At 36.6% G+C, this 24,551-nt stretch overlaps 1 protein-coding gene and 1 pseudogene across 1 annotated transcript; one reads left to right on the forward strand and one right to left on the reverse strand.

Moving 5' to 3' along the window:
- Positions 1 to 13,130: 13,130 nt before the first annotated feature.
- Positions 13,131 to 15,920, forward strand: LOC133284039 (uncharacterized; annotated as a pseudogene).
- A 6,607-nt stretch (positions 15,921 to 22,527) lies between these two features.
- LOC133284034 (mitogen-activated protein kinase kinase kinase 18-like) lies at positions 22,528 to 23,820 on the reverse strand. The gene has a single exon (XM_061480985.1). The coding sequence runs from the start codon at positions 23,818 to 23,820 to the stop codon at positions 22,528 to 22,530; it is 1,293 nt and encodes a 430-aa protein (XP_061336969.1).
- Between the last annotated feature and the right edge of the window lie 731 nt (positions 23,821 to 24,551).

The following is a 24,551-nucleotide window of genomic DNA, read 5'->3' on the forward strand; positions in this document are numbered from 1 at the left end:
TTATGGAAAAAGTATTTCTCCAAATAAAGTTTTCTCCCTTTTATTTTTAATCTTTAATTTCAAAACGACATCATTTTGGGTTGATAATTTTATTTTCTGTGGAGGAGAAACGTTAATATCATAATTTATTAATAAAAAATTAATTAAACCAACTAGTTAGATGTCTAATTCATTTAACCCATAAAATCAAATTAGCAAACAATCGGCAGAATCAGTTTGGTACAATTTTTTTTTTAAAAAAAAAAAATGGCTCTTACAATGTAATTTTAAAGGGTTAGATGACGTCATATTAAAATCATGTCAAGTTTTAAAAAAAAATTAAGTGCAATTCTAATGTCATGAACTTATAAATACTATGTATATTATTAATCTGAATATGTTACGATAATATTTTATTATATATAATAATGCTTTATTTGTATATTAATTTATAATTTGACATAAGAAACAAATTGTATAGCATCACCCCTAAACTATATACATTTTACAAATAGGCTCATTCAATTGTGTGGCTCAAAAGGCCTCCATTAATGATGATTCCTTTTAACATCTACCCCTTTTAAAAACTAGATGAATGAAAAAATGTAGATCAAATTAACTTCAACTTCTAAACAATCATTTAGAAGTTAATACTTTTCCTCTATTGCCATAAATCACCAACTTTGTAGTATTGCACATATGCTTTTGGTTTTGGCCTACCTCCTTGATTTTCTATTTTTTCATTTCTGATAGATGTTATTTATTAGCGATCACTTTAAAGTAGGGGTGTTTGTGGTCTGGATTGGATCGGTTTTAAAAGTAAAAGTCATCTGATCCAATCCCTTCGGTTTAATCATGTAATTATCCATTCGGTTTGAATATTTTTTCAAATCCGATCCGATCCAGTTCAATTTATTCGGTTTGGATTGGATCAGTTTTCGATTTTTTGAAAAGAATAAGATTTGTATGATGATTATTTGGCAAATAATATATCTTTTATATGTATTGACTTTGTAAAGTTTGTATGAAGATTATTGTGCAATCTAGAAGAATTGTACAACAAAAATTTAAATTATCATCTTTTACTTTCAACAAAAAAATTTATAATATGGTTGCTTGAGATACAAAGTAAAGAAGCTGCTATACAACAATAACCTATGTAATAAAAATATATTATGTATCTTACAAAAAAAAGCATAACATAGATCAAGCACAACCTACTTTCTCCAACATGATGGGTTAATGGATCTTGGATTTAGAATTTTCCTATATGGTTTTTGGGCTATGATTGGGGAAAGGCCCAAGTAGGTAGATGGTAAGGTTGGAGAATAATTGGATCGATTTGGATTGGATCGGTTTTCATCAACCCATCCAAAAATCGATCCAATCCAATTAAATTTTGCGGTTTTTTATTTTATTTTTGATTTTTTGATTTTCGGTTAATTCAGCTTTCGGTTTTTCAGTTCGGTCACCGCGGTTTAAATCGTTTTAGAATGGTTGATGAACACTCCTACTTTCAAGTGTTGTTAGCTATGTGGTTATTCATTCCATTTAACAACTAGCAGCATATATTGCACTGATATCGACACATGATATAAGATATGACATGATATGTCGACACGTTAATTCTAAAAGATATCATATTTCGATACGTTAGAAAACGTTTTGATATTAAATAATATTTTTAAGGGAAAAGTATTTCTCCAGTGACTGGAGATAAAATTATCTACGGTGACTCAAAACGACGTCGTTTTGAGATTATAAGATTAAAAAATTATAGTGATATAGACTAATATAATCCTGCAATATATTTAACTTACAAAAATACTTTGATTTTTGCTTCAAAATGACGTCGTTTTCAGCTCACTGGAGATAACTTATCTCCATTGACTAGAGAAATCCTTTACCCTATTTTTAATATATATAATATAATTTATATATAATTTATATAACAGCCCATAATAAGTTATATAATCAATCAAATGTTTGAATTTCATAACATAAATATAAAGTAAAAATAATTTTTCATGTCAAATTCCATAAAAAAAAAAATTGATTTATAAATTATTTTTTCATGTTTAGTTAATAAAATAAAATTTAGACCTAAAAAAGAAGTGTCGGATGTGTGTCGAAAAAAGTTAACAGCATGTAAAAAGTACATGTCGGAACGTGTCGAAGCGTTGACCACTGTTGAACGTGTGTCAAAACGTGTCAGTGTCCGACAGGTGTCCAACACACAAATATTTTAAAAAAGTGCATGTCGATGCTTTCCAGCGAGCAGTATACCAACATCTAAGTTCCAAATTTGAACAGTAAAATGAAATTTTAATTCTTAAAAAATTATGTGCTTGCAATTAATTATTTGTTAATTCAATTTGTGTTTACGTTACTTTTGATCAAACTTAACACACATAATAATTAATGTTAACAAGTTTAAATAATAAATTTGGAGATTGAATTAAGTATATACAATTATTTTTTTTGATAAACAAAGTACATACAATTTTTTTTTTTTGGTGAACAATACATACAATTTAAATTAGAAACTGATCCGGATAAAATATAGGCCCATAAGAGGTCCAGTGACATACGGGGAAGCCTAAACCCATTAAGGATCCAGAGCAAGCGCGACGAACAAACATACCGCATAAGACGCGTTGCACTCATCGCACTGGACAAGACGCGATGCCCATATCGCGGATAAAACCCCCTTAAGGAAGCTAACTTAAGGCCCAAGGCAATCCCACCGCGCCTTTATTCCAATAAAAGATAGACAGCTCCAGCTTGCCGCAACTCTACGACTGGAGATAAGGCTACTCAAGTCCTAGCACTGACCTGCAGCCCAAGTCTAGCCACTCAGAGGCCAAGCCGCCTTGCTAAGGCGGCATCATAACCACTATATAAACAAATGGTACAACACCAAGGTACGATCATCCTTTACAATAATAACATAAAAACTCCTGCCTCTGATACTGACTTAAGCATCAGAGTGTCTTCGCAGGTACCCCCCCATTCGGATCCAACGCGCTACTACAAAGGACAGAGACAATCCAACTTCAACTTCAGGCCCAAGACCAAGAACAACAACCCGCATCTCAACCGTGTGTGATTAGGCTCGATACATATTGGCCAACCCATATTGTATTTGGTCTGATCATTGGCGCCGTCTGTGGGAAATACAATATGGGCTGGCCAATATGTATCGAAAAGCATCCCAGAAAATAATATAAACAGAACTACCATTTTCAATCATAATATGTTTTACCTGGAGATTAGCCATGCAGGCTGAGATTACCAGTGGGTCATCATGGTCTGGAATGATGTCACCATAATCATCATGGCCTGCTTCTGATCGCGAGAAATAGAAGGGCGAGCATGATCGCGTACTGTCATTACTGATTTTAGATGTTTTTTACGTTGAGATTTAGTCGTGCCTCCTCCCGTTGTCCCCCTCATCGGAGTGTCTTCGTAGGTACCATTGTTCTTGGTCTTGGGACTGAAGTTGAAGTTGGATTGTCTCTGTCCTTTGTAGTAGCGCGTTGGATTCGAATGAGGGGGTACCTGCGGCGACACTCCGATGCTTAAGTCAATATCAGAGGCAGGATTTTTTATGTTATTATTCTAAAGGATGATTATACCTTGGTGTCGTACCATTTGTTTATATAGTGATTATGATGCTGCCTTAGCAAGGCGGCTTGGCCTTTGAGTGGCTATGCTTGGGCTACAGGTCAGTGCTAGGACTTGAGTAGCCTTATCTCTAGTCGTAGAGTCGCGGCAAGCTGGAGCTGTCTATCTTTTATTGGAATAAAGGCGCGGTGGGATTGCCTTGGGCCTTAAGTTAGCTTCCTTAAGGGGGTTTTATCCACGATATGGGCATCACGTCTTGTCCACCGCGATGAGTGCAACGCGTCTTATGCTCTATGTTTGTTCATCGCGCTTGCTCTGGATCCTTAATGGGTTTGGGCTTCTCCGTATGTCACTGGGCCTATATTTTATCCGGATCAGTTGCCCCTAGCTTGCGGTTTTTCCATGCGGCAAAGCTGTGAGCTATATGTTGTTTAAGCGCGATAGTTGCATCCCATATGTCCTTTCTGTTTGTTGCGGTAATCATGTTAAAGTGTCATCATGATTGTTAGCCGCTTAAAAATGGTGGATTAGACGTTTAACTGTCAGAAGCATTAAAAGCTGGGGTCGTTACATTAACAGGATCCCTCATAAGGATCCTCCTATCTCAAGGATCCCGCATAAGGATCCTCCAATTAACAGGGTCCCTCATAAGGATCCTCCAACTAATAGGATCCCTCATAAGGATCCTCCAATCAACAGGATCCCTCATAAGGATCCTCTAATCTCAAGGATCCCTCATAAGGATCCTCCAATCAACAGGATCCCTCATAAGGATCCTCTAATCTCAAGGATCCCTCATAAGGATCCTCCAATTAACATGATCCCTCATAAGGATCCTCCAATTACCAGGGTCCCTCATACGGATCCTCCAACCAATAGGATCCCTCTTATGGATCCTCCAACCAATAGGGTCCCTTATAAGGATCCTCCAACTAACAGGATCCCTCATAAGGATCCTCCAATCTCAAGGATCCCTCATAAGGATCCTCCAATTAACAGGGTCCTTCATAAGAATTCTCCAACTAATAGGATCCCTCATAAGGATCCTCCAATCTCAAGGATCCCTCATAAGGATCCTCCAATCAACAGGATCCCTCATAAGGATCCTCTAATCTCAAGGATCCCTCATAAGGATCCTCCAATTAACATGATCCCTCATAAGGATCCTCCAATTACCAGGGTCCCTTATACGGATCCTCCAACCAACAGGATCCTCTTATGGATCCTCCAACCAATAGGGTCCCTTATAAGGATCCTCCAACTAACAGGATCCCTCATAAGGATCCTCCAATCTCAAGGATCCCTCATAAGGATCCTTCAATCTCAAGGATCCCTCATAAGGATCCTCCAATTAACAGGGTCCTTCATAAGAATCCTCCAACTAATAGGATCCCTCATAAGGATCCTCCAATCAACAGGATCCCTCATAAGGATCCTCCAATCTCAAGGATCCCTCAAAAGGATCCTCTAAACAGATCCTCCATATTTACAGCGCGATCTTACAACGTTCCATCGCGATTGTCCAACTTCTAGCACGATATTAGGCAGGATAAACCTTACCTTTGTCAAACTCCTTCCTAAGTGCGATACATCAGGCATACGTCATGTCCAAACTACAGTGACATTATATCTCAAAAACATGCCAACAACAACGATAAGCAAATGATATGCATTATCATCTGATGAATTATTACAGATATTCGTTGTGGTTCTCAAGTACCACATCAAGCACGAACCATAGTTCCAGCTATAGGAACTAACGCGTTGATCTGTTGCGCAACCAACTAAGGAACACCATGCTTTCCAAATTTACATCAACTCCCGTGGCATTATCTCGGGAGGTACCCCAATATCTTTAGGAAAGACCTCCAGGAAGAGAAGAAAGATTAGGAGGGTAATATTCTTTGAAGGTTATCAACTTTTGAATAAACACATATGAGTACACCATCGCGTCATCTGAACAGTAAGGTACGACGGAAACATCTATGTTATACTATAGTTCAGCAGCTAACAAGGATATTATCATATCTATCCTTCGACAAACCACATGCATGGTATACAGTCGTCACACATCCAAGAGAAGGAGAAACAAATAACAAAGTAGCCATCACGGCCTATATGGCATCTATTTTGTCAACAACATAGTAGTATTTCAAAACAAATTGGAAGAGTAAGCATTTTCTCGAAAAAAAATTGGGGATACTCCCCTTACAGACCAAAATTTCAGAAAAGTTTTAAACAACGTCACACTGTTTGAATAGAAATGTCCTGCGGACCATCATTATCTTCAACGCGATCCTTACCCGCGGTAGGTGGTCCTTGAGGGGTTGGCTCTTGTATGGACAGCGGGATAGTTTCAATATCCATCGCGCTAATTAGCTCCACTGGAACCTCTTGATCTTGGCCATTCAACGTCACTAGCTGGCCATCCTTGAAATAGTAATAATAATGGACGTTCTCCAACCTCACCGAAGGGTTGAAGAAGCGCACTTGCTCTATGATATTGGAATAGGTTCCCTCAACCTCCTTTTCAAATAAACCTTGATACCTCTTCACTTTGCTAGTTAAGAATGCTTTCTCCTCTGCCCATGTATCCGTATTTTCGTCCAGCTCCATGACACGCTTATTCAGTTCAATCTTCTCCGCTTCCATTCCCTTGTTGGAGGTTGTCATCTCTTTCAAAGCATTGTCCTTCTTCTCCGCATCCGCCTTCAACTTGGCCATCTCTTCCTCTGCTCTCTTCAGTTTCTCTTCAAAATCAGTGCATTGTTGAGCGATGTCACCCTTCAGTTTATCAATGCGTTCTTTCAAGAAGTCCACAAAACCTGCTACATGGAAAAAAGGGTTATAATTAAAACACGATATCATATTTTAAGCCACATAGCAGCGAAGCAAGTCACTTACAAGGCACGGACATGATGAACTGGTTCGCTATGCTCAGATTGACAGAAGTGGATAGCCATTTTTCTCGCGGCAGTGCTTCAATGCGCAGACCGACTTCTCTACCTTTGGCATACATGTCCTTATCAAACTCCCAGCCTTCACCAAAATAAACAAAGTATGGCCAGCCGACATTGGACTTCCCGGCTATCTCTTCAAAACTTCTTTTCTTCCCCCTCGCGGTATCTTCCGTCACCTTTTCAAGAGGGATGACATCCACAGGGCCAGCAGGAGGACTTAATGGTTTCATCGGAGATTTTAACCGCGCGGTTGCATTCTCGCTCGATTTCGCAATCATGGCAGTTTCAGACATAGAAGGCCTGACAGGCATAGAGGGACTAGCCCTCGACCCCGCTATCTTTTCGTATCTGCTCAAAGAATCCGCCATTGAACTATCTGCAAGAAAATAAGAAAACGGCATGCACGTTAGACATATCCAAACATCTTTATGCATAGCGCTATACAAAGTTCTTTATACAGGAACTCAACAAATTAGAGATTTCAGTTACCCAAATAAGCTCGGATATCATCATCCGAATATTCATTTAAAATGGTATATGTGCTCAATGAGTCCGAATCAGAAGCTTCACGGGAAATATTACTCAGAGTGGTCACAGTCTTCTGCTCCAAATCACTTAAGTCATCAAAATTATAACTCAAATTGGCACCTTCTAAAGAATGCTCGATCCAGTATAAAGGAAAGATGGGAGTTCCATAATCTCCTAAGAAAAAGGGGGTGGTATCCTTGGCGGGATAAATCTCAAAGTATTCTGTAGTCCACTTGTTGATCTTCCTGCAGTACGACTCACAAAACTTCACCTTGCTTCTAAAGGATATCCAACTAGAACGCGGTCTCATCACACTCAACATGTACAAGAATGACTCTACTGATTGAAAAAGACCATAGGCCTTGCAGACCATCTCATACACTCCGATAAAACCCCATGCATTAGGGGTCAGATGTGAAGGTGCCGCATTCAGATGCGCTAGCAGTTTACAAACAAACGAAGAAAAAGGAAGACGAACTCTTATGGACAAAAAGAAATAGGAATACATCATCATAAAATGTCTGGTTGATCCCTCTGCCCGCGAAGAACAACACGCTCATTCTTTGGGACGACATCAGCTACCCATTGATCGTCAAAAGCTTTATTGGGAGTCAGGTGGATAGCAGCTGATACTTCCGCTAGCTCTCCTGGAGAACAAAACACGGACTTGGTATCCAATACCGTATCTGTTACCCAACCTAGGGATTCCTCATCCCGCAAGTTCCGCTTGGCAGGAGATTCGTCGTCAGGATCAAATTGAATAACTTTCTTCTTAGACCCGAGATTCAGCTTTTGTTTCTTCTTTTCAGTAGTGCCACGCTTCTCGCTAGCACCGCGCTAGGCCATTATTTCCTTGATCTGGGGAGACACGAAATCTGATTCAGAAGAGGAAGAATCAGTAGATGAAGACAAATCAGAGGAAGCAGAGACAACAAATGCAGACTTATAATTATCAAAATTCATTTTCTTAAAAGGATACTCTGCCGGATATATTACATTCAACGGTAAGGGACTTGGACTTTTTCGACCGCGATACTCTTGCGCGATAGGAGGCGAAGTATCGCGCAAAATATTTGGAGAAGATGGTTTAGAGTCCACTGTATTATCAGACATACTACTACTCCCACTACATTCAGAAATTTAGGAGGAATCACTCGAAATTATAATAGGCCTAAACATTCTAAAGGAAACCTGGGGAAACAAAGAGGAACTTTGTTGAAAAAATGTCTTTCCGCGACTTGGTTGTCGCAAAGATGATCCTAATTCAAACTTGCGAACAGCAGGGACACGGCTATCATTTACACACACTTTGGGACATGGGGCAACACACTCCTCAGTAGGTCGTTCTTCCCTAGTTCCCAACGACCTTGACCTAGGTAACAATCTCGAAGGAGGACTGGATGAGCCAGACCGTTCGAAAAATATGATAAAGTCCGCACATTTGTGATTATCAGACATGCCTAGAGCACGAAGAAGGCAGACGAAAAAACAAAGCTGATTAAAACAGACAAGATAAATAAAGGAAGAAGAAGAACACACTTGAAATTTATACTTCGGATTAAGCAACCACGAACAGGACGTGTCAACACCGAAAATGCAGAAAACAAGCTCTGAGGAGCAAAAAATCTCTCACAATATTGACGAAGTCTTTTCTCTCCAAACCAATAAGCTCAGTACAAATACGAAAGGTTTTCTCAAACGGATAGTCCGAAAGACACCAAAAACGTGTTGAGTAAAATGGTTTTACAGGGACACGTGGCGAGAAAAGGAATCGTTTTTACTTCAAAAACCATCCACGCTTACCCTTAAACACCCACGTAACGACCCCAACATTTAATGTTTCTGACAGTTAAACGTCTAATCCACCGTTCTTAAGCGGCTAACAATCATGATGACACTTTAACATGATTACCGCGGCAAACAGAAAGGACATATGGGATGCAACTACCGCGCTTAAACAACATATAGCTCACAGCTTTGCCGCATGACAAAACCGCAAGCTAGGGGGCAACTGATCCGGATAAAATATAGGCCCATGAGAGGCCCAGTGGCAAATGAAGAAGCCCAAACCCATTAAGGATCCAGAGCAAGCGCGATGAACAAACATAGCGCATCAGACGCGTTGCACTCATCGCGCTAGACAAGACGTGATGCCCATATCGCGGATAAAACCCCCTTAAGGAAGCTAACTTAAGGTCCAAGGCAATCCCACCGCGCCTTTATTCCAATAAAAGATAGACAACTCCAGCTTGCTACGACTCTATGACTGGAGATAAGGCTACTCAAGTCCTAGCACTGACCTGCAGCCCAAGTCTAGCCACTCAGAGGCCAAGCCGCCTTGCTAAGGCGGCATCATAACCACTATATAAACAAATGGTACAACACCAAGGTACGATCATCCTTTACAATAATAACATAAAAACTCCTGCCTCTGATACTGACTTAAGCATCAGAGTGTCTTCGCAGGTACCCCCCCCATTCGGATCCAACGCGCTACTACAAAGGACAGAGACAATCCAACTTCAACTTCAGGCCCAAGACCAAGAACAACAACCCGCATCTCAACCGTGTGTGATTAGGCTCGATACATATTGGCCAACCCATATTGTATTTGGTCTGATCAGAAACCAAATATATAATTTAATTTTAAATTAATGAAAAATTTTATGGAAATAATGTAAGTGATCAGTAGCTTGGGAAATTTCAATTCAATGTACTCTTTACACGCACAATTCATTTAGTAAAAATGTTTTTTTAATACTTTATTAAAAGTGTTTTATCTCTTTTAGCATAAATTATTTGAAGTTAACTTTTCTAACTTGAAATGGAGGGTGAGGTTGGAATCAAGAATAATACTGTAGATTTGATTTGTGAAAATGTTTTTTGTTTTTGTTTTTATTTATTTATATTCATTATAAAATAGTATTTTAATTTTTTATAATATTTAAAAATAAAAATAAAACAAAACAAAGTAATATTTTTATAATTATTAATAAAAATTTAACAAACATTTCTTCAAAAATAGTGCCTCCTATAAAAACAGCAGCTTATGGTGGATCAGTTGTGTAAGGGGAAATATGTTTTTTATGTAGTATTATCTCATGCAATACATTAAAAAATAAATGATTCACTAAGAAAAAGAAGAGAGAAAATAAACTTTATCCACTTTTTATATGTATATAAAATAAGATTATCTCATATAATACAAAAAATATATTTTCATGCTAGCTATGAATTCTAGAGTTGACAAAATGGGCCAATTAGTCCCGTCTGGCCTTAGCTCGTGTGGAGTAGGGTTAAAAAGAGCATATGGCCAAATGAAACTCAATAATGAAGGCTTACACGGGCCAAAAGCCCTATTGGTTGTGGCCAGCTCGCGGGCCATCCAAAATTATAATTTCATAATCTTTTTTAGGGTTTATTGTTTGTCATTTAAAAGGATGGTTCTTTTAGATGAATGTAGTGTATTTTTTTAAATTTTAAATTATAAATTTTTCTCTCCACTCTCTCTTCCCCATAGTTTGTTCCTTTATCTCTCTTAAAAAGATATAAGTGTGTGTCCTTTAAAAGGACACACCCTTTTCCCTTTTTCTTTATCATATTCAATACATTAAAAAATATTTTAACAATAAATTTTTAACATTTTCTTAACATATTTATACAAATTATAAATTTTTTATAATTTAATCTTTTTAATAAAATAATATTTGTAGCAAATATACAAGTGAAAATGCAAACAAAATTTTAATAAAAGTTTAAATTTAGTTACTACTTTTAATAAATTCATTATTAAATAATGTCATCAAATAAAGATTTTCCCACCGAAAGTCATAATAGAATACAACAACTATAGTGGAAAACTAAAAGTAATGATGAAAAAATTATTTTAATACCAGTATTGAATAACTGCTCTTAGTATGCTATATATTTGATAGTAAAATCACTGATTTTCTTTAACTTTTATAGTTGACTTTTTTACCCTTTTGCCCCTTATTAATTAATTATTAATCATTTTGCCCCTGATTCAAAACTATCCACCAATCTGCCCCTCTTTAATCGATTAACTTGAATATTTAATCGATTAAATGGTTGACTCGAGATTTAATCGATTAAACCTCCCTATTTAATCGATTAAAAAATTATATTGACTTGAAATCCTTTGTTACTTGTTGGGAGATTTAATCGATTAAATAGGGAGATTTAATCGATTAAATCTCCCAACAACCATTTTTGCATGTTTTGACCATTTAATCGATTAAATATTCAAGTTAATCGATTAAAGAGGGGCAGATTGGTGGATAGTTCTGAATCAGAGGCAAAATGGTTATTAATTAATTAATGAGGGGCAAAAGGGTGAAAAGCCTTTATAGTTACAAAAAACTTTTTAATTATTATTATTCACAAAATTACTAAAGTGCATTACATACAATATGTTTCAATACAAATTTGGATGTATAACATACTTAGATATCAACAAAAAAATTTATTTTTATTGATGCGTAGATGAAAATCTCTGTTAAAACATATCACTGCTGCAAAATTCATTTTTGTTGTAAAATATTATGGATGAACTTTCACATAGTTCATAACACGTGACTATTTATTTTTCATGACCTTTGATATATTATATAATCATCACACTAATGGTGTGTTGAATTGTAGAATACATCCAAGGGGATGTTATAAAATATTATGGATGACATTTCACATGGATTATGAATGGTTTTTCACATGGATTATGAATGACATTTCACATGATTCATAATATGTGACTTTTCTCTCTCATGATTTTCATGTTTAAAAATGCATCTAAGATATGTCCTTATATAGGACTCTTTACTCATACTTATTCTTATTTTAATATTTTTTCTACACTTCATTTTCCTTTCATATTTCACTTTCTCTTATATTCTTCATCAAATTTACAACAATTTTTACTTATATTTATGAGGAAGGTTATACTTACAACTTTTTTTTTACAACCTCTTACAACCATATCTTAACACCGTTGATTTTCGCCAATCAACAGTTATCATTTATATAACCTTCCTCTATATTTATAAATGTTTAAATTTATGTCTTTAATGTTTATATAGTGAATGTAGATAAAGTATCTACATTCGCTCCCAAAACGACGTCATTTTAGGTCAAAAAATTAAAAAATTATAATAAAAAAGACTATTATAACCCTGAAATAAAGTATAATTACAAAAATACCTTGATTTCTGCCTCAAAACAACGTCACTTTGGCCTCAATGTAGATAAGTTATCTACATTGACCGAAAAAAAAGGGGAACTCTAAATTTATATAATTTTTTAGTTTTTTAAATAATAAAAATTTTGAAGAAAGAAAAAGTTGGGCCCATGGGACAACCCTAATCCAACTCGTTAAATTATAAGACTTTGAAGACTAGGACTAAAAAGGGCTATCATAAAAGATTTTAATAGGTTAGGACCAAATATAATGCTTTGCATATTGGATACCGGTTTTAACCCATTTTGACAGCTCCAATAAATTCTTCCATTTAATTTTCGAATGTGTACTATGAGTAGATGTGTAAATAAGTTAGGCTAGGCTAGACTTTGGTTTAAATAGGCCAAACCTGTGTAAAAAACATTGAGTCTGACCTGACCTGTTAGCCTATGTAAGTCCCAAATTGTAAGTTTAACCTGACCTATATTTAAAAAATAAAAGCTTTGGCCTAGGTCTGTTAGTCTGTTTAAGCCTATTAAACATTTAACAATTAAAAGAAAACTAAAATAATATTATTTTATTTAATATTATTAAAATAATAATTTTATTTAAAATAAATAATATGATATAGGTCGAACTATAAACCCGACATGTACATAAAAATCTATGACCTGTGTTCTAAATAAGTTTTTTAAAAAATATAGACCTATTTTATTTTATTATTATTTTTTATAATAAGTTAAATCTGACTTAATATAGACTTGGTCGGGCTTGACCCATTTATAAAACTGACAACCTTGCAGCAAAAATAAGAAAGTTAGGCCAAGAGGCGTTCACACCACGAAGAGTGGAAACCCAAATTCCCTGTGCCTTCTTCAATTGTTATTCACATTTCGAAAGGGTCTGTCCTCTCTTTTCTTCTTCACACTCTTTTATCTTTCTTTTCTTTTTTCCTTTTCTCCTTCCAAACTAAATCTCCCTATTGTTTTCTATGATTCTCCTGTGATTCAAGATTCGTGATAGTGATGCACAACCTCTTACTGGACCCATAAATCTCTCTCTTTCTCTGTCCCATTGTTAATTGTGATCCCATTATCATCAAGGATCTGAAAGGCTTTTCGCATTTGGTGGTGTGCACGATGATTCAGTTACTGTTCACAGTGATATTCTCGGAGGCGGCAATGATAGCGGTGCTGCTATTCAAGACCCCATTGAGGAAGCTGGTGATTATGGCCTTGGATCGGTTGAAGCGAGGGCGTGGACCCCTCATGGTGAAGAGCGTGGCAGGAACCATTCTTGTTGTGTTGTTGTCCAGTGTGTACAGCATGCTCAAGATTCAGAATCGCGGGATCGAGGAAGGTGGTGCTGCTAATCCCACCGATCAGGTTCTTATGGCCAAGCATCTCCTCGAAGCAACACTCATGGGTATTCCATTTCTTTTTTAATTTTTTTATGGGTTTGTTGAAATTTTAGTTTGATGTGAATTGATTTGCTTAGTGAGGCTTGGTGAATTCACGATTGTGTCTGATTCAAGTGTCTATTTCAAAGGTTCAGATGTGATAGGTCTGTTCAATTGCCTGCCTATATATTTGATTCTTTCCATGTATTTGGTTCGTAATATAACTGAGATTAAAACTGCATTATGCTTTTTATCACCAATTCAATGGTTTTACTGATTCTTGATTTGATCCTTTTAGTAATGTTTATGTTGCTGTTTGTTACTGGTTTCTTCCATTGTTTAAGAGCTGGGGAATGAATGAATGTTGGGTCAACTTGACCTATGTGAGCTTGTAAATGAGGGGAAAAATATTGGGGTTGGGAGGGACAAAATCATCACCATTGATTTTGCCCATGAATAGTTATGATCCTCTCACATAACATGGTCAGGTAAAATAACACATGGGAGGATCCACTCCCCTAAATATGAGCCTTGGAAAAGGATATTTTTATTTTATTTTATTTTTCTTGGGGTATTGGTTTTTGTTGGCAGGAAAATATTTGGTATAAGAATCAAATGTGTAAGCTTTTCAATGTTTCGGATTTTTTGTCTCACAACTTGAAAGCATTTAGTTGTGTCCTTGTGTGTTAAACTTTGTAGCTCAGGATTGTAATAAATAGTAAACGTGAGCTTGTATATTGTCCAGACCATGTTAATAAAAGACACAGATCCTCTGCTGACTGCTGACACTATATGGACATCTTAGTTTTTGATCAACTACTGTATATTAACTCCTTTCATGAGGCATTGGAGTCACTCAGATAAAGACATTATTTTTAGTTCCTTCGTTTTTGTTGTTGACAAGACTCATGTGAAAACACTTTCCCCGGTTTTTAGTAGGATAAGCATTTTGACCCTGAAAGGAAAGAAAAAGAGAGAAAAAAATTAACCCGGGAGAGGGGGGAAAAGGGGGGGTGGGGGGGTTAGGAGTTGGCGTGCATGTAAGCGAAGCCCAGGTATCTTTATGGGTTAAACGGTACCTCCTCTCAATGGTTACTTCTATAGTGATATTCCCATTTCTGTTAGAGAAAAAAAGCAGTTCTCACTTTAAGTTCATTTGGATGTTTTAAAAAAAAACATAAGTCACAAAAAAAGTCAAAAAACAGAAGTCAAAAGTCAAATATTTTTTTCAAAATCTAAATATTTTTATAAAAATATAAATAACTTTAACTTTTGTAAAAAACACTTCTAAAATAAGGAAGAAATAAAAATTACTTTCTCTAGAAGCCCAAACAAACAGGGCTCATGTTTAACATAAATTTCCTTAATTGTCTTCCCAAGAAGTTTTTCTGGCATTGATTTATCACACACTGGTCATATCTTGAAACATGACCAAAGAGTGAAATTGCAGTTCCAATCTAACCTAAATGATATTGTTTTAAGTTTCTGGACCTACTGTTTCCTTAATGTTTCTGAATTATTAAGAGACCTCCGCTGTGGCAATTGAACATCATTCATCTTTGGTCAAATATTTGCAGGTGCTGTCCTTTTTCTTGCACTTATGATAGACAGACTACATCATTACATAAGAGAACTCCGGGTTCGAAGAAAGACCATGGAAGCCGTAAAGAAACAAGCCCGAGTGTCTGAAGATGGGAAAGTGGGAAATTCGGAGGAAATTAAAGCCATGGAGGAAGAAACAGTCAAATTGAGAGCAGAACTGAACCGCCTGGAATCTGAACTACAGTCAAAAACTAAAGAAGTAGATATTGCAGAAGCCAATGTAGTTGCTCTGAGAAAGCAATCTGAGGGGTTCCTTCTTGAGTATGATCGCTTGCTTGAGGAAAACCAGAACTTCCGCAATCAACTACAATCCTTGGACAGGAAAATGTCACGTTCAGGTTCCAAGAAGAATATCTAAAAAACATTGCAGCCAGGAATGGCTTCTTTTTGTATACTTTCCTGAAGTTCCATGGCAGTTTGCGGATAACAGGTCATCAATACTTGTAAACTTGCTCCTCAAGAAATTGGATATTCGCTTTTGAGTTGAATTTGGATCAATTTTGTCCCGACAAAATGTGAAATTTTTTGTTATGACAGAGTTATAGTGCTGATTTGTTTTTTCTGCACATATGTAACTTATTCAACTTTCTCTGTTTAACCACATTCGGATTCGACAAACTATTAAGGAATATGTGCCCGGAAATGGTGCTTGGTTGGTGGTATTTTTCTCTTGGTGCATAATTTTGTTTAAATTTATCATTGTTCCTATTTAGGTGAGGCCTCTCTTGATCCAGAGAGTGTTCTCTTCTTTGCCGTTCACTTCAAATAACCTCTTCATTTTTGGGTCATACTTATTTTGCTAATCAGCTATACCCACTGTTCCGGGTTTAACCTTATCCGGGTTTAATTCAGTATTCGACTTCGGCATGCCCTTTAGTCCAGATTGTGGGTTTGATCCCATGATCTCACTCTTCTCCATAATTGTCATGATCACCACTAAAGGAATTGCTCCATACCCATGATCCTCTTCCTTAACCGCTCATGAGAACTGCTATATATAACACTGATAGTACCAAAGGAAGAGGAAGATCATTACTTTCACCCATTTATACAGAACATAAACACTGGCTGTGGTTTATCTCATCAGATCATATCCATCATTAGCCTATCTAAAATACTTAAAGTATTGTTAATGTTCAACTCTGAACACCCACCATAATGTGCTAATCCTTTGTTCAAAGGAAACCCCAATTACCCTGCCCCGTTCTTCAAGCGGTTGAAGTTTGCATTAAAAATTTGATTAGGCTCACAACAAATTTCTACAAATATCATTATTTTTGGATTTGGATAATATTCTTATAACTATAAAATTTTGATGTTTTGAAGAAAAAAAATGTTATTTGTGAACTTACTTTAGTTACAGTTGTTAATGTCATTAGGGTCGCCTTGGTACTTCTATTATTGTATTATTATATAATCGGTGGAGTTGGGGACTTAGGAAAAGAGGTTGGCTCGCCTACGCTGCAGGTAGTGTGGGAAGCCAGCCACTGGTCAATGCACTTAAGGTAGAACAAGTGGTCACCCAAGATGCACGGACACTGACACGGGACACGACACGCTGACACGTTAATTTTAAAAAATGTCATATTTTGACACGTTGGAACACGTTTTGATATTAAATAAAAAATTTAATATATATAATATAATTTATATTTAATACATATAATAAGAGTCTATAATAAGTCATATAACCAATCAGATATTTAAATTTTATAACATAAATATAAATAAAAATAATTTTTCGTACTTTGTTAATTTTTCATGTCAAATTTCATAATAGAAAAAAAATTAATTTATAAATTGTTTTTTTATATTTAGTTAATAAAATAAAATTAAGATTAAAAAAAAAAATATGTCCCAGCGTGTCTGAGTGTTGACCGCATGTCCAAAAAAATTGACTGCGTGTCGAAAAAATATGTCAGAACATGTCGAAAAATTGACCACGTGTTCCTAAATGTTGACCGCGTGTCAAATGCGTGTCCGACATGCAAAATTTTAAAAATTTTATGTCCGTGCTTTAGTGGTGGTCACATGTTGGCATCAAATCAGCGTTGTGATCTTATCAAACTCATTCAAGCACACTGCGCATTCTGTGGGGCTACCGTCTTGGGAAAGTTTTTGGTGAGGCGAGAGTATATGATATTTTCTCAAAATAAAAAAAATTAGAGATTGAGTGAAAAAAATAAAAAAAAAAAGAGTTAAAAATAGAAGAAAAATTTCTATTTATTAAAAAAGATCAATGATCAAAAAGGTGGGGTAGAGCGTGATAAAATTTTCCCTCCTTACATGCGGTTAGAGATTGTATTGCAGCAAAAAAAAGTGTGGGAGATTGCAGTTAAGCGAGAGGCTTGGGAGGATTTTTTCTCTCTTAATCTTCAGCAATGGGTGTTGTCCAATATCTCTGAGGATCGTAATTGGTCCAATTTGCCATCATGGCCTCTTCTGTTTGGTATCATTTCCTGTTTCATTTGGCAAGCTAGGAATAAGAAAAATTTTCAGGGATCTTATGTTCCTGCTTATGGCACTTTTAGAGCTGCTATGGTCTATGGTGAAGATTTTTCTTGGTCAGAAAACACGCTTCGGGTTGCTGGTCTTGAGACTAACTCGAATAAAGAGAAATTAGTTTCTTGGGTTTTTCCTTCGGACCCTTGGGTTAAGCTCAATGTGGATGGGTCAAGTATGAATAATGGAGAAGCTTCTGCTTGTGGGGGTGTATTTAGGAATGCTAGTGGAAGGTGGCTTGTTGGCTTTTGTAAAAATCTTGGCTGTGGTAATGTTTTGTTAGCAGAACTTTGGGGTTGTCTCCTTGGGCTTGAGATTGCATGGAGGAAAGGTTTCCGTTTTGTCTGGCTTGAAGGTGATTCCTTAGTAGCCCAGTTTTTCATAAGAGAAGGGTGCAGCTCTCATCATCCAGCCTCTAACTTGGTCTTGCGCATAAGGAATATGCTGGATTGGAATTGGAGGGTTAGAATTTCCCATATTCATAGGGAAGGGAATGGGGTTGCCGATTGGATGGCCTCTTTTGCCTACTCCTTTGATTGGTCTTTACAAGAGTTTGACTCGCCTCCTTCTGGTTGTCGTGACAAACTTGAAAGGGACTATGTAGGAGTAGTTTGGTCTAGGAGGTGTTCCTAGTTTCTTTTTTTGTTTTTATGTTTCCTGTTTGCTTTTCAAAAAAAAAAAAAAATTTCCCTCCTTGAGCATCTAGCGCCGCCAGTGATGTTGCAGACACAGTTATTGTCACTTATAAGCCTTTTGAGTTCGTATATATTAGGGTTCGTTTTATACGGTCAATTAGATAACTTATTTACATTGAACTCAAAACGACGTCGTTTTAAGTCAGAAATTAAGGTATTTTTATAATTATAATTTATTTCAGAGTTATAATAGTCTTTTTTATTGTAATTTTTTAATTTTTTAACCCAAAACGACGTCGTTTTGGGAGCGAATATAGATAACTTATCTACATTCACTTTAGAAACATTAAAGCATATATATTATATTGGTAATATTTTTCTCCTTTTACATGACATAAGCAATTTTTTTATATAAACATAAAAGTGGGCTCATCAATTCTTTTACTTTTTATTTTATTTTAAAAATAATAGATCCCACAATTGATTATCTCTATGATATGACTTAAGAATTTTTGAGGTAGGCCGAAGCTTACTTGAGGGAAAGTAGTAAAACAAGATTTAATGGAGTGAGATATAGATTGGCGGACAGTATGTCTTAGAAAGGAATGGAGAAAAGCTATAAGTATGGTGGAGGGTTAGACCCGCTGTTATTCCTATGTTCCAGATGGTCCCTTTTTAGTCCTTTTCCCCTTCATTTTCCCCACTTCTTCTTGTCCCTTTCTTTTTTACTTTTATTTATTTATATATACATATATTTTTATTTTATTTTATTATTTTATTTGTGTATTTTTATTTATTTATTAATTTATTTATTTATTTATTTTTTTATTTATTTATTTTTTTTATTTTTTTTCAACCGTTTTGTATCTTTCATGTGGGTTCATCTACCACCGACACCAATTAATTTGGTATAAAGGTGTTGTTGTTGATGTTGATGTTGATAATATTAGTTTTTCCCCTATTATATACCAGTATCAACTTTAGTCACTTGAGTCGTCACACTCTTTCAAATATGGAATAGTGCCCGACACATATTTCTCTCCCCTCTTGGTCATATTGCTACCAATGAGAAAATTCATCCGAAGTTGTTACCGAGGAGATTCAATGTCAGATAAGGGTATTTCACGCGTTTACACTTCAAGATGTACGCCCTTTATATTGATGAATTATGATGATTCATTAACATTCCAAACCAAAATGATCATACATGTTTTTGGGAATCAAATTCTTCCTTTAAGGAGCGTTTGATAAAAGAATTTTATTTATTTATTTGAGAATAATAGATTATTGAAATATAATCAAAAAAATATTTTGCTCGAATGTTACTAAAAAGTTATTTGGTATGACCAAATTTTTCCGAAATTTTGTGGTTTATTTTTTTTTTTTTTATAACAAAATTTTGTAGTTTATTTTACTGAGTATGTATTTAGTTGATTGTAAAATATTAGTGGGAATCTGAGGTTATTTATGAAAATAGCTCCACCTTTACTTTTTAATATTATATTATACTCAACAACTTCGACCTTGCAGAACCGACGGAGCATTTCATTTGACAAAGTCCATTTGCTTACGGATGGCACACCAAAAAGCAAGGTTATTATCGTTCGCAATATTTTGGTCCTTTTCTTTACTTCCTGGCAAACTAAAATACCGACTTATCGATGGAGATATTTACATTTTCTCCATACCACTTTTTACACATGAACTACAAAAAACGGCCAACATTGTTCCCCGGAAAAGTGTACTATTTTTACTACCAAACATAGACTTCCAATTCTCCATACTCAGCTTTCAAAGAAACTCAAAAAGAATCTCGATAGTAAACGCCCCCTTAATTGGTGTTAGAGCGGAAATGTTCGTTTTGTTATGAATCTAATTGTTTTTGTAATTTTTATTTGCTTCATGATTTGTGGCACATAAGATTCGATATTTTATTTTATAATTATTTTTCATGAATGGTGCTTTAATTTGGGATTTTTGGCCTTGATCCATGGTAGAGTGTGCTTGTATCTTAATTTGAAATTGTAACAAGAGGGTTAACCCTTTATGATTAGGTTTCTTCTTAATTTTATTTCATTTTTCTTTTATTTGATATTTTGGTGTGATTGATACAAAATATTGTTCGTTAGGTTATTGTGAACTTTTGTTTCCAATTTGGTGAAAATTGGAGTTTATTTGCCTCATTAATAAGCTAAAGCAAGAAAGTTTGCGGCCATAACTTGATTCTGGTGAAAAATTTGATCACATTGTTGAAGCAAATTTAGACTTTACTTGAATACACTCGACCTTGTGGAAATTGTGTTTTGCAAGGTAAAGTTAAAAGGACAGGAGGGAAAAAGCTTCTCGTGTGTAAAAGATTAAAGGAAATGCTCCTCAAGCAAGCTTAAAGAATTGGCCTAATATAAGACCTTATTTTTTACTTGTGTTTTCATATCATTCAAAATTGTTGTAATAAGAACTTCGAACTAAATCTTAGATTTATGCGGAAGCGGTTTAGGACCTAGTACATTGGTATGCTTACCGAATCATTCTTGTTTCACAATTACCTCTCGGTGCGCAGGTCTCGTGTAGAATCTTCCCTTGTAGGATTCCTCTTCACGAACAGCTCACCTCAGCGCCGCAGCACGAACAACCTCCTTGAAGCTGGACTGTGGCAGATCTTCCAAACTATCTCTCGAGGAGGAAGGGGAAGTGTGTGGGCACTGATTAGATTCTGAGCTTGCATCTTTCTCACAAAAAAGACCTTTTTTTTAGGCTGATAACTTAAGAGGTACTATTTATATGGGTTCCAAGAAACCCTAGCTCATTGGGCTCTAGGTTCCTTGGGCTCTTCTCATACTAATAACCCATTTGGGCTTTAGTAAAAGAGCAAACCCAACATGAACTTGGACTAAATTGAAGTAAAGGTGTTACGTGTATGTCTTTTCAGCTAGTTATTAAATAAGTTATAGGGGATGATTAGAAAAATTATATAACTCTGTTCATCCCCTCTAGAGTTATTTATGTGCGAACTAGCCTTGAGTACACTTCACCAACAATTTAGACATATTTTATATTTGTGGTCCAGGAACTCATAATAGATAGAGTAGCCATTACTCTGAAAGTGTAATAAAATCTGGTAAAGGGGTGGATTAATATAACGTAGCAGGTGTAAGAAAATTATTAATAGAAGTAAGATAATTTCTAAGAACAATCTATGGGTTTCTTAAGAATTTGGGATCTGACAGTATAAGCCTGTGTATGGGTGATCGGGCTTCTTATCGTCCTCAATGATGAAAAAACAGTGTTATGTATGACTCTAGTTTCATAACTTGCTTGGATGAGTGAATAAGAAAGCATTTCCCAGTGAATTTGGAGATCTTTATATAAATGGCCAGCTTTTTTAGCACCGAGGAGGAGGGACAATTAACTTTGGGTTGGTTGGCTTTTTCTAACTTAGATAATATGGGGTCTCCTTACTCTTTGAAAATACGGGCAAATGTGCAGATTGCTTCAATATTTGTAAGTAAAATCAAGTATATAAGAATTCATTTATTAGTTAACCTAATCATAGTGATGTTTTAGCTTTTGCATAAAAAGGTTGATGCCACTAAAAAGTAAAAATCATTAACATAAATGCTGATGCATAGAAGAATAGAATTAAAAGCACCAAAAGTAAGCACACAAGGACTATGAAACACTTCCTGTGGGGAATTAGGACAGAGAGCAGGATAACTTGGATAGTGTCACCATCAACTCCCAGATATTTGGAATTGCAGAGACTAGGCCTAGTAACAATTCTAGAAAGAATGCTTGAGGCAACATTTGATTTTGGAGATTTTAAAGAAATCCTGAATGCTTCTTTAATTAGAAATAGACGAAATTAACTTTTTAAAAATTTATGGGATAGGCGTAAATTCAACTCTATTTTGTGCGTGAAATTTTAATCTAAAATAGCTTAAGATTTAAACTATTTAGTATTTATTACCTTCAAAACGGCAGGTGCAAGCTGGTGTTACGGATTGGGTAAAATTTGGCCTAGTTAACCATTATGTCGGGCACAGGTTACCCCATTATATTATAATTTTAAATTGCAAAGTGTTCGATTCATCCATAGTGAAATTAAAGAGGGAAAGAAAGAGCAGAAAGCGATGCATGATAAAAAATTCTTGTGTTATAAGAATCAAATTTCCAATGGGGAACAATCTTTGGACAAGGCCAGACTAATAATGATTTTCTACAGTTACAGCCATAGTTGCTACCGCCAAGGTAACAATCATCAATAATGGCATTCCATCTACTCAATTCAACTAATATAGTGGTGACTACAAATTTTGATTCATAAAAAGTTACCAATCCATTCTCCTGGTCTCTAAGGATGCAAATAGTGTCTGATCCAGGATCTTGTGTTTGTTCAATGGACAAACCTTCCAACTCATTGCTTCTCACTGTGACCCATTGGTCATCATCATCATCATCCCATTCCCAAATTGGCTCAGCACCAAACAACCTAAGAATTCTGTCACTAGGACTCGGAGAATCCCAGGAACATTCATCACGTGTGGGATGTTGAGTTCTCTCCAACGAGTCCCAAAAACCTCGTTCCAACACACTCGTGGGAGTGTCCGAATCCGACAAAGATAATTCCTTGCATTCCTCAACAAATCCATGTCCGAGAAGCTCAACCACCGACCACCTCTCATTGGGGTCCCTCTTCAAACACTTGCTCAAAAAGTCCTTCCCTTGCTCCGACACAAAACTCGGAATCTCCGGAACCTCGCCGGAGAACCCGATCCTATAAAGCACCGCCGCCGGGTCAGAAACGCCCTGCCACGGTGGCTTCCCGGTGATCATCTCCAGAACAGTACATCCAAGAGCCCACACGTCAGCAGGAAAACCCTGCTGCTCCCCACGCGCCACCTCAGGTGCCATGAACACCGGCGTGCCCGCGATCACCGACGACGACTCATCATCGACCCTCCTAGCGCAACCCAAGTCAGCAATTTTTGCACCTTGGTCCGTGACCAACACGTTCTGTCCCTTCACGTCGCAATGCACTATCCCGTTTGAATGGAGGTAGTTCAGTCCAAGAAGAATTTGGCGCGTGTAGGACCCCGCCACATCTTCTTCCATCCCACCACCGTGAACTGCCTCAGCGAGTGTCCCGTGAGGTGCATACTCCATGAACAAGTTGTACCAGTGATCACCATTCTCGAATGTAACATCACAACCTTGGTATGCCACAATTTGAGGAGACCTCAGTGTGGAAAGAATCCTCTGCTCCCTCTTGAGCATTTCCGAACGGTGGAGCTCCGCCGATTTCACGGCGAACACCTCACCGGACCGGCAAGCCTCGGCAATATAGACTGCGGCGGTGGAGCCCCGGCCGAGGGTGTGGCCCCTAGTCCAGTCCATAGAGATACAGAAAGTTTAATAAGCTAAGACAGAAGAGGGCTTAAAATGAAAAGGAGTTTATGGTGTGGTATGTTAATTATAGTATGGTTTGGTGTGGTTGTTGTTGGGAGCTACCTTTCTCAATCTGTACATTTTAGTTATATATATATATATATATATAAATGTGTGAGTGTGAGTGCAAAGGTTAAAACTTTGGGTTTGGCTTGGTGTGATGTGGTTGGCTAAATGCAGAGGGTGAGATGAGATGTTATTGAATAAATTTTTGGTGCTACTGTAGCACCAAGATTCAATGCATCCCACCAATAGGAGTATTACATATTATAGGAGGGAGAAAAAATTTGGCAGATAAAAGATAACTTTAGCTGACATGTAATATTTTTATTGGTGAGATGTACTGAATCTTTGATGCTACAATAGTACCAAAGAATTATTCGATGTTACGACGGTGATGTGGAAAGTTTTTGTCTGCACTTTTGCTTGTGTGCAATGGACGGCCGCCGTCTCTTCTTTTCACAGTCTTGTGATGGGAGGGGTCCACGTGTCAGATCCAGGGTGTGGGGGAGCGTTAGCTTGCTTTTGTTGTTGTTGTTGTCCGGCCAGGCTATGAATTACTTAGCTTTATGCATGAATGAATGGGTGAATGAATGAATTAGCCGTGTTAAGGTGATGCTGCACATGGTGGCACGTGCTCATGTGAAGGGGTGAATGGTTTGGCAGGGTGAATATTGAAT

The sequence above is a fragment of the Gastrolobium bilobum genome, unplaced genomic scaffold (genome assembly GCF_033153095.1).
Source record: "Gastrolobium bilobum isolate Gb01-03AN ecotype WA unplaced genomic scaffold, APGP_CSIRO_Gbil_v1 utg7102, whole genome shotgun sequence".
Lineage (NCBI taxonomy): Eukaryota > Viridiplantae > Streptophyta > Magnoliopsida > Fabales > Fabaceae > Gastrolobium > Gastrolobium bilobum.